General features: G+C 33.5%; 2 protein-coding genes across 2 annotated transcripts in view; both read right to left on the minus strand.

Moving 5' to 3' along the window:
• Positions 1-12,196, minus strand: part of LOC124636233 (breast cancer metastasis-suppressor 1-like protein) — a 101,244-nt gene that overhangs the window by 7,913 nt on the left and 81,135 nt on the right. The window lies entirely within an intron of this gene.
• Positions 1,876-7,014, minus strand: LOC124636234. Its single transcript, XM_047172216.1, has 2 exons — positions 5,919-7,014; positions 1,876-1,935 (listed from the first exon to the last, which is right to left on the minus strand). Exons 1-2 carry the CDS (start codon positions 6,307-6,309, stop codon positions 1,913-1,915), a joined length of 414 nt encoding a protein of 137 aa, XP_047028172.1. The 5' UTR covers positions 6,310-7,014; the 3' UTR covers positions 1,876-1,912.

The raw sequence follows: 12,196 nt of genomic DNA on the forward strand, positions 1-12,196 counted from the left end.
CAGTTAGTCAAGTTAAGCAACTTAATGCAGCCATCTAAACTTAAACAGTACTTCCTTGTCTAAAAGGATAGTAATCTTGCTAATGGTTTAAGTCTAACATTGAAGCAAATACGTTTAAGTATTCGAAGTACCGCAAAACTAATGGGTTCCGTTCCGTTGCTAAATGTAGACGGCTCATGTCTTAATCTTCAGTTTATTGGATACTTGAACAAATGTGATCGATAGTTCCTTAGCTTACAACCAGTTAGGTAAATCTATGCTAAAATTTTAAGGCAAAAGAGTTGGCTTGTTTGCTTGAACACGCTTGTCTCAGGAACTACTGATCCGATTTGAAAAAATCTTTCAGTTGTAGATAGCCCAGTAATGCCCTCCTCGATAGGCATTCATTCATTTATATGGATTCGTGCAGTTCCTTTGGTTCTGCGGATGTAACCGCTGGCACAAGCTAGTTTCGTTATAAATTGAAATTATAAGGTTTACAGTTTATTATCTGTTGTTTCTAAATTCCAATTAAAGAACATATATTTTTAGGTCTTTATTAATTACATAACTTAAAAATAGTGATTACAAATGATCTTATGATAGGGAAATATTAAATATAGGCAACAGAACACTTAATATATGTTCAGAACATATATTATGTGTTCTGTTGCCTATATCATCATCCTTAGATTTGTAACCATATAAATAGGAATGTCTAAAACTAGAAACACTATAATATACTATTTTGTCACAGCTTTTCCTCAAAGCATTCATTCTTTAGAACAATAAAAATAAATAAAAGATTTATCAACAACAAAATGACAACTTTGGGTTTTTCTTCTTCCAAAGAATGTGTGTCTAATTAATTCCGTGTCCTGATGTCATCACCAAATCGTTGTTTTCCTTAGAAGAGTGCATGATGCATCATATGATTCACTCTGTAATGAATTTTCGCCGGACATACGAACCTTTTGTATAGTCTTGAGATGACTCATGGGATTTTTTTGCCAATCCCCTTGTTTGTGATGTCATGGGATGAAGATAATGGATGAATAGAGATGGAATTAAATAATTGCCAGATTAGGGTTACGGTCTTGTTACGTTTTTTTAGTGAAAAGGGGTTTTAAATCACATTGTTTGTTGAAATGAATCATTCAAGTTCATTCTCTTTTTAACATAACTCTCTTCCCTTTAAAACGTAAGGTATATTTAGAGGTATATAGTGTCCTTTTCACGATACTCTTTAGGTCGTACTTATGTGAATTATAGATTAGGGTCGATTAGAAGTAAATGTCTCTGTAAATCTTTGATCTTCTCCTAGGTTTTATAAAAACAGATTTCAGCATAATTTGAGCTTAACAAAATAATGTCCTAACATACACTGCTGGAAGTATGGCAATACCTTGATTTTTTCCTTTCAAATACTCCTAAATCTATCTCTTCAAGTCAAATAACAAAAAATAACCACCAAAAATAAAGATTTACCGTCTTACCACAAAAACTTTTTAACGTCAGTTTAAGCCTTGTCTAAAAAAATGTCAAATTATGACGTTGACATATGGTTCATTTTGCAGCCAAAATTTTTTTAGACAAGTGTAAAACAGGGGTTAAAGTTTTTGTAGTAAGACCATTCAAAAGTCAAAAAGTCAAAAGTCAAAAGTCAAAATCATTTATTAAAATAGGCTAATACGATTAGCACTTTTTAACGTCAAAATTTTACAATGACAGCACCCCCAAAACGCCCCCCTTTCACCACTTCCTAGTGTTATGGCTGGAAAGAAGAAGTGGTGAAGAACAAACTTCCCAGCAACACAGCTGTCTATTACAATTTAATTATTATTAATTTATTTTACAATTATACAATTCTATTTTATCAATTATTAATTTAAAACACCGAAAAATACAAAAAATAAAGCACTTTTGTTCCACTTCAGAGCTGCCATCTGCGTTTATCTGTGAAATAATCATTAACATTATAATATGCCTTTTTAACAAGAATTTCTTTGATTTTGTTTTTAAAAGAACTGTCCGTTAATTCCAAGAGATGAACCGGAATCCTGTTATAAATGCGTACACAAAGCCCCACAAATGAACCGTGCACCTTATGTAGACGATAATTAGGTGCGGTTAACTTATGTTTATTTCTAGTATTAAAATGATGTACGTCGCTGTTTTTACTATATGAATCTAGGTTTTGCCTTACGTATATTATATTGGCATAAATGTATTGAGACGCCACAGTCAGAATACCAATGTCCTTAAACCTTTCCCTAAGGGAGACTCTAGCACCAAGTTTGTATATAGCACGGACAGCGCGCTTCTGTAGTACGAAAACATTCTCGATATCGGCAGCATTGCCCCACATAAGAATTCCGTAGGACATGATGCAGTGAAAATAGCTAAAGTACACTAGACGCGCCGTGGCTACATCGGTGAGAGCTCTTACTTTCCTGACAGCGTACGCAGCAGAGCTTAATTTACCCGTGATGCCAGTTATATGCTCACCCCATTGAATTTTGGAGTCTACTGTTATCCCTAGAAAAGTCGTAGCATGTACCGTTTCAAGTTCCTCATTGTTCAAAATTACACCGGGACCGAGATTTTTTACATTAGGCAAAGCAAATTTAATACATTTTGTTTTCTTCGTATTCAAAACTAAATTATTGGCTGTAAACCATTGCGTTACTAGTGAAAGACAAGAATTCACGTCATCAAAATCTACTCTATTCCTATCAACTTTAAAAATTAGAGACGTGTCATCGGCAAACAATACTACATCACACAATGATTTTAAATAATATGGCAAGTCATTAATGTATACAAGAAACAAAAATGGACCTAAAATCGACCCTTGCGGTACGCCCAAACGAACGGGTAGATTGGAAGATTTGACACCATTAACGTCAACACATTGCATTCTACCGCTTAAATATGAGCTAATAACACTAAGTGCGCTGTCTCTAATACCATAGTACTTTAGCTTCTGGGTAAGCGTTTCATGTTGGACGCAGTCGAACGCTTTAGAAAGATCACAGAACACCCCGATAGCATTCTGTGACTTCTCCCACGCACTGAATATATGTTTCAGTAGAGCAACTCCGGCATCCGTTGTGGAGCGACCCTTTGTAAAACCGTATTGTTCCGCATGTAAAATATTGTATGAATTAAAATGCCGGAGGAGTTGATTTAAAATTAGCTTTTCAAAAATTTTGCTCAACGCGGGCAGAATTGAAATCGGTCTAAAGTTGCCTAGATCGTTCTTGCTCCCGGATTTAAAGAGAGGTATAACTTTACTGTATTTCATAAGTTCAGGAAAGGTACCTGAGTCAATGCACTCATTAAATATACGAGCTAAATAGGGCGCAATATCGTCAATAATACAGTTTAAGACTTTAACAGAGATACCCCATAAATCACCTGTCTTTTTTGAATTTAATGACTTGAAGGTTCTTACTATGTCATAAGGTGAAATATAACTAAAGGTAAATGTGGCTTCACATTGACTAACACTACTACGTAAAAGTTTTTCGGCGTTGGTGGCAGAGGAGTCTAAGCCGCTAGTGGTCTTGATTGGAATATTAGAGAAGAATGTGTTAAATTCGCGAGCTACATCAGAATCTTTCTCGTAAACTTGATTCTCATTAATGATTTTATACTGATTATCACGCTGTTTGATTTTCCCGGTCTCGCTATTTATAATATTCCACGTCGCTTTTATTATACTCTTACTATTCTTAATTTTATTACTAAAATACATTGATTTTGCCGCATGACAAACTTTTTTAAACAATTTAGAATAATTCCTAACATATCTAATAAAATTTTCATCAAAATTATAATTTTTCATTTCATACAACTCATACAGCTTAGCTCTACTCTTGTAAATGCCGGGGGAAGCCCACTCATTGAAGTTAGCCGTTTCTTTTAGTACGAGCGTTTTGGTTTTAAAACTAGAATTAAATTCGTATTTTATTATATCAAATAGTGCTCCGTACATTAAATGGGGATTGTTTTTATTTAATATTTCATTGTCTAGTTTCGCGTTAATATTATTTTTAAAACTATTAAAACGACTGGTTGTTAAGGGCCGACATGTTATTTCCCGCTTGATTTTATTCTTTTTATCAGGAAACCGTGCCAGTTGACCACGGTGATCGGAAGGAAGGCCACTGGTAATCAGAGTCTCTGTGGCGCTACAATTAGTAAATATATTATCTAAACAGGTTGACGAGGTTGCCGTAATTCGAGTTGGTTCTAGAAATAAATTTACTAAGTTAAATGATTTAAATAAGTTTAGCAACCTTGTAGTTAAAGAAGATGATTCTAAAATATTAACATTGAAGTCACCGCAAACTAAAAGTGATTTACTAGTGGAATTAAGTTTAGAGAGAGAATTTTCCATTACTGATTCAAAAGTGTTAAAATCACCTGAAGGAGGCCTGTATACACAAATTATAACAAACTGCTCCAGTTCAACACATGATAATTCTACATTGCGCTCGACTGATAATTTTACTATATCTGAACGTTCCTTACACTTTAAATTATTAGTTACAATTATAAGAGAGCCACCATGGATGGCTTCCTTTCTAACGAATGAACTTTGTACTGTATAATTACTGTTATTAAGGAATATTATTTCACTATTTCTGTGCCAGTGCTCAGTTATGCACATAACTTGTACCATATAATGTTCAATGAATAAACTTAATTCTAAATCCTTGCCGGAAAGGCCCTGAATGTTTTGATGTACAACATTCAGTTGATGTGGCCCACCCTTTGTCGCACCATGTAGTTTAAACTATCAGGTGTATCAATAGTTGTATTAGTAGAACTACTAATATTATTAAAAGAAGAGGTTACCGTAGTAGAACCCGGGTCAATTTGTATATTATTTGCTATCAATATAGCAATTTGTCGTTTATAATAAAAACTTAGATACATTGTATCATTTGTCACTACAAAATTATTTATAAATTTATTTGTATCAAAGTACATTATTCTATTATTGTATTGCCTAGTTATATTGTACATTAATAGGTTTAAATTAAATATGTACTGATTTTGTTCTATAGTAAAATTTTTAGAATATGGTAAGGCACAGATTATAAACTTGCAATTTGTTGTATTATTTAATTTTATCATTGATTCAACACTTTCTATTATATTTTGTTTTTTGACTGCTAGACTATCTCCAAATAGCATAATGGCAGTTGAAGTGGTATTAAGGTTTGTCAATTTAATTGTTTCTATTATCTCATTGTAGCTGGCACCGGGTGAACAATTGTTTATTATTTTACTTTTACAATATTGAGAGATTAATTTACCAAAACCAAGACCAAATCTATCAGAAAATATTTGTGATATATTGTTTTGATTTTCCGAATTATTATTATATGAAATGCTTGATGGTGGAATATTGCACTGAACATTGACAACAGGTGGTATTGTGTCACTGCTCACTGCTGACTGCATAGTACTAGGCGAAGTTAACTCTGGGTCAGCTTGTACTGCTGGTTGTGAACAAGTACAGTTGGTATATTTATTTTTAAGAGAATCAAGACGGTCCATATTTTCACTACCTAACTGGAGCAGCTCATCGGTAGCCAAAATATGTGCCTTTACTTGATATTGGGCTGTCTCATATTTGTGTGTAATTTTTGTTAATTCGCGTTGCAGTTCAAGCATTTCCTGTTGCAGAACTAGTGTGTCTTGGTCATACATTAGCCTACTTTGTAAAAGTTGGTTAGTGCACAAATTTAACTGATTTTTCAAGTCAACTTTAGTTTTAAGTAAATTATTTAATTTATGTGTGGATTTATGTTTATGACACACTTTCTTAATCTTTTGTATCAATTTGTTTAATCTTATGTATTTTTTAATCTTTTTGTGACTCAAATTATTAATATGAAGTGGATTTGAAGTAACAAGCTCACTGAAAAGGCGGTGAGTGTCATCACTTTCCTGTTGTTGTTGGGTTTGCTTGAAGCATATTATTGACTTGTGAGCATCATTTAAGCTTGTCTCCAGTACCTTAATGCGACTCAAGGCCCTCTCATGAGCATCACTACATTCACTAAAAGAACCTACAAAATCCTGTAACCTATCCCGCTGATCCAGCACATCCATATATTGGATGTGTAATTCTGCAAGTTGAGACTTTAATTCAGAGTTTTTACTAATTATTTTCTGAATTTCTTCCTCGCTGTCATCACGTTCCCTTAACAGTTGTTGACAGAGCTCTTCGGATGTTTTGAGCTTTTCCAGGGCTAACTTCAGTTTCACCTCCATGTCCTTGGCAGTGGCCTTCCTTGTCATAACGAACATGGTGTCAGGTATTTACTGAAAGCGTGGAGTAAACAAGATGAGAAAGACAGAAAAGAATAGGTTTAGGTAATAGGCTTAGGTGTTGGATTATTTAAAATATGAATTTAGTAGTTTCAAGATTATATAGCATGGAAAAGAATGAGTTTGATTTAATTGATAGAAAATTAAGTACAAAATTGAAGTGTAGCTATAGATTTTGTTAACATATGTTATCTATAATTTGCCTTCAATGTGTAATGTAACAGAAGTTACTGTTAAAGGAACATGTAACTTATATGAGAATCAAGAATGTATTGGGACTTCTTTAGTTTTATTTGATTTTAATTTTTAATTTTCTAAGATAAGGTAGGTTACAAAATTGATATTATTTTTTATTTTTTTTCCGTTATTCTCACTTTTATAGTAAATAACATAATCTACTGCACGAGAATTAGTATAATATAGCGTGTTACAGTTATAATAGAGAGATACTTCCCGTTAAAATCCGATTAATTTGAACTGAGCGGTTGACAGCTGACCGCCTCCGTGTTGTGTAGATTTTTACGAGTTATCCTTTTGCAATAACGTCACAAACATTTGTACACTATATTTACGACTATTACTATTAAATTATCAACTTTTTAGGGCGATTTAGCTAATTATTCTATTTTATTACAATTTTTAATTATACAGCTGATTTTTGACAAGTCACCCGGCCGGTGTTGCCAGAGTGATCCAATCATTAATATTCTGAACGTAATTGAAGCAATAAAATGACGCGTTTCTACGTCACCGTGCCTTGAGTCAAAGGTCATATGACAGCCGACATCCACACAATGTTAGTAAATAATGACCTTTGTTTTATATTAGCGCTCCGTCATACATACATATTTATGATTGATTCACTTCACACCTGAGCTTATGTGTTCATGAGTAGCCTGAAATAGGTCTTAAGGCTATACCTATCTCAGAATAATGTTTTTGTAATGACCTTTTCTAGAGATTTCACTTGAAAGCAGTGTTTATTTATTTTCTTAGGTAGGTCATTGTAACAAAAACTTTACATACTGAAAATTTTCTATACGATTTAGGCAGCTATAGGATACAATGACCTTTTTGCTTGATAGCAGAGGTAGAGTTGGCTATTTGAAAAGAGAAGAGGAGCTACAGTTGGGGTAGATTGTAGATTATGTGAGAAGTTCTTTCAACTAGTATATGAATGATGAAGCTGTCCATAAACCACTGTTTATAACAATATTCCAATCGCACGAGAAACAATGTGATCTTGGCGCTTATCTGTCAGTTATCGGGCGCCACACGTGAGTCCACTTATCTTGTGAATAAACGAGTATATTGTCGTCATTTTCAACGACATTTTGTATTGACAATGTATGTGAGGTTTCGACTGTAATGTTAACAACATTGTTGACGGGTTAGCAATATATCTAATTGTAAGGAGGTCTTAAATTGAAAGATGAAGAACTTTAGAAGATTTATGACTTTTATCTATACCTATGCCACTTTAACTATACTTAATTTATTTGACAGAACGCGCAAATCTCATGGAACTATTGGTCCAATTTTTTTAATTCTTTAGGCCTCGGCCTCGAATTTTGCGGGCAGCGGGACGGCAGCGGCGGCGGCGCGGGCGGTCACCGCTTGACTGGAGTGCACCGCTCGTTGCCCGCTCCCGCGCCGCTATATTCGAGGGCCGGTCCATTTGATTATACGCGTAAGATCCTGCTGCTCCCGCGCCGCCGCCGCTGCCGCCCCGCTGCCCGCAAAATTCGAGGCCGAGGCCTTAGTATTACACAGTCCATTTATTGCGGAAGGCTACACTGGGTTTCACTGGCGGAAGATTTTCGTGTTTTTATACACCGCTTTTGAAAACTTTACAGCAAGGTTTATTTTTTTGCCGTCCCATTGGTTGTAGAGTTCCATTTCCTGAGCGGTGCACCTGATGATCTTCCGATATTTCGATTAGAAGTACACTTGAAAATCAAGGAGTGCTCCTTGTTATCTATTCCCATTTAGTCTGGTCATTGTTGTTCATATGTTAAAATTAAAAATACATTCTTCCATCGAACCTCCGTCAATTTATATATTATCAAAGCTATTTACCGTGGTATACTTCCAAAAGTGGGTTTTATCGTTTGACCATCGCGACCCAATTTCAAAATGTCAAGGCTTTTCTTTTGATCTGGGTAAACTTCACTAAATTGGAGATGCATGCTTTTGGCAAAGAATAATATTAGAATGTAATAGTGTTTGTTGACAAGATTGTTTGAAAGATTAATTTATAAGTAAAAGGCTTTTCGAAATAAATTGCAATGAAGGTAAATTACACAGAATTTAAAGGGATGAATTGACCTGTGATATGCCTAAAGGTTTGTACGTTTGCTTATACCTACGTAGCAAAGTATTAATATTACGTTTATTATATCAATTGTTTGAGCACTGAAAAGAAATGTCGGCTGTATTTGATTTCGAAATACCTATGTACGTAGTTGTATTTTTGTATTCACAGGTTATCGCCATATTTAATGTTACTTATTAACATAATTTGGTACGAAGCACATTTTATAAATAAAATTTATTGAATTATTATTAGAAGAAAATCATATTCTCTGGCAAGTTTAACTCCACTACACATAAATAAACGATCGTAGATGAGTACATAGCCTTCACACCAAAACCATTATATTGAAAATAAATCATGTCTTTACAAAAAAAAACCCTAAGTCGTATTTTTTTTCTAAAAGTTTAAACCTTATAAACAAATATAATATACTCCTTCAATACAAAATCAATAACAAATACAATAGAAATATACATTATATACAAGTACACATAATTATGTATAAGTAGTACATATTCCATTTCGTAGCACATTTGGTGCTACGAAGCTGCTACGCGCTACGAGGTCACTGATCGATTGGAAAACAGACAACAAAGTCCAGAATCCACTTTTTACGTTCGTCCACGGTGAAAGAGTGCCTATCTTTTAATTTCGCAATACCACTTAAATATAGAACTTATTCACTAAGAAATAAAGATCAAAATCATTAACCTACATTTTTGAACGTACTGAGTTTATGTACCGGGCAATCTTTTTGAATATGAAAGGTATATCTTTTATTATGAACTACGAGAGGCAAAAGCATTTATCATCATTAAAAAAGAAAATTTTGTTTTGTACGCTTTCATTTTATAAGTCGTAATCACAATGGGAACGTTCGTTCTTTTAATATTTTGTGTCCAGTATAAGTTGAGCTTTGCCTTCTTATGAAATATATGTTATTGTGTGCCAACATACACTGGATATGTTACTAAAATTTTATTTCTTTATGAATATCTCTGCTGATGAGTACTAAGGTACTTTTCTGGTATGTGCTTATATAAAAGTTACCTTATAAAATAAAATGAACGGATATTTTACGCACATTTTTTTAAAAGTTTACATTCGTATCTCAGTTTCTAACTGAGTGGATCATTTACCATATTTTAATGATATCCAGAGGAATTATATTTTATCTACTTATTTATTGAGCTGAACAAGCGTTTCGTTTAGTTTTTTAGAATCAACAATAAATGGGTCCACGAGAAACAAACTTTTTTAGTCGAAAGTTTCCCTCGGGGCCCCGGAGAATTGAAGTAACAAACAAATCGCAGAGAATCCTATTTTAAAGATATATTTTAAACTACCGCGGTCCTGGTACATTAAGGGCGCAAGAAGGAATATGATGGGTTTAAGTCAGTGAGAGACTGACACGCTGCACCCACAGCGGGAGGTTTGATGATTTCCCTTCAAAAAAAGGTATATATTCGGCTCAAGGCTATTGGAAATATAGCCATATATTACTTACAGTTATATATGTATTCGCAATTGATATTTAGTAAGGATTAAGATAAGCTTATCGGTGATTATGGCAGATAAGCCTGTTTTGCAGATATATTGATATAATACTAGATTATTGTTGATTGTTTATCTTGGCGGAAATTACGCAGTTCGAATGCCTTGCCTGTTTGCAAATATTTTGGAGTTTGATTTCAATATACAGCCAAATCACACTATTTTCCATCTGCCTAGCCTTTTCGGTTGGGAAAATGGTGCGTATAGTCAAACCGCATGAGCTACCGGAGTACCAATGTTTTACAAGAAACGACTACCTATCTGACCTCAACCCAGTTACCCGGGCAACCCAATACCCCTGGTAAGACTTTCTGGCTTCTGACTACTCGTAAAGACTGCCAAAGATGTTAAAAATACTTTTTTAAGTTATTACAATTATTCCTAAACTTTCTAAGGATTAAATGTTGGCAACCATGGAGATCATACAAATTGCAAATTATTATCATTAATCAAAGTGTAATTAACATAAATAAATTATTATTCTAAAACGGATAAATGCAAATATATAAGTAATTGAGTACACTTTAAGATAACTCGTTTCGTGTTTTGTTTAGGTGGGTATATTATCTTGATGGTTTTCTCTAATAAATATAATCATTTTGTAAGTGGGCTATCATTTATCTTCAGCTTTGTAATATGATGTAAGTACGTATAAATGGTTCTACGTCATAACCTGCAATGCGGTCATCAATGCTTGATAAATACTTAATATTAGATATGCAGTAGCTGTTGCAATCAAATAATAAAATATTGTTCTACTTTTGCTTAATTTTGTTGTTGTTCTAATTTTTACTATTGTACATAGCTTACGTTTTCGCTGATTTACTAAAGTTAAATACGTTTTTAATGTTGTACCTGTAGTCTTTTGTCTACACACTAATTTATTTATTTTGGTATTCGCAGTTATTCAAATTTCAGTTATTTAGATGAGACCGACTTATTCATTTGTACAACTTTACATAGTTTATTCTGTTTCGTAGGTAAATAGTATTATTGCTTATTTATGTTTCTGTAACTTTAACATTCGTTAGATAAGTAATGATAACCAATAAATCCTTCACATAAACAAGACTTATTTGCAAGCATTACAAACCACGCGAACGTAAAGATGGTTTATAAATAAAAGAGACGAAATATGAAAAATATTGGGCGATAGATAAGTAGGTATAGAAAAACAATACGACGAATAGTTTTTTGGATCACACTACGAAGATCAAGCAATCATTGAGAAAAGCGAGCATAAAATCAGTACATAGAGCATTTCAAAATTCTTAGTAATGCAAAGAGGAGAAAACATGTGAAATGGTACTGAAAATATCGATTACATTCCTAATCTAATTTCCCTTAAACACCACTTTTATGCAATGTCTGTAAATCATTAATCATCACCAAAAAACTCAATTTAAATCGATACCGAAAAATCCCCAAACGCTAGAACAAAAAATACCTCCTTGAGAAATATCGAGCGCATTCGGTTTCGCCTCATTTCAGTACATAATCCTTATATACTGGGTACGTCACGATCCCGCGTTGCCGTCATGCGCAGAACGACGATCGATTCCTGACTTTGCTTGTATACTAATGTATTTCTATTCTAAGACTTTTTTTCGGTAATCATTGAAAATATATAGTATGTTTTTTTAATGTATTTTAGTTTTGGGTCCTAAAATGTTTGTTATTTGTCCATAGTGAAATAGAGGTACAAAGTAAAGCTTATATCGATTAAATTCAACATTAGGCTGTTAAGAAATCGTGAATTTATTTTACGAAATTGAGTAAAAAGGAAAGGTAATACAAACTATATTATCCTTTGTTGTTGTAAGTTTCAAAAAGTATGCAAGTATGTAAGTTCAACATTAGATTCGTACGTATTGATTTATTAAAAGTTATTAAGTGTCGTTTCTTGCGGTTTATATGTCCTTAAATAATGCATATATTTTCATACATCATTTACAACAACTTACTTGACAGAGACAAGCTCATTTCATACGGAGA

Source organism: Helicoverpa zea, chromosome 14 (genome assembly GCF_022581195.2).
Source record: "Helicoverpa zea isolate HzStark_Cry1AcR chromosome 14, ilHelZeax1.1, whole genome shotgun sequence".
NCBI lineage: Eukaryota > Metazoa > Arthropoda > Insecta > Lepidoptera > Noctuidae > Helicoverpa > Helicoverpa zea.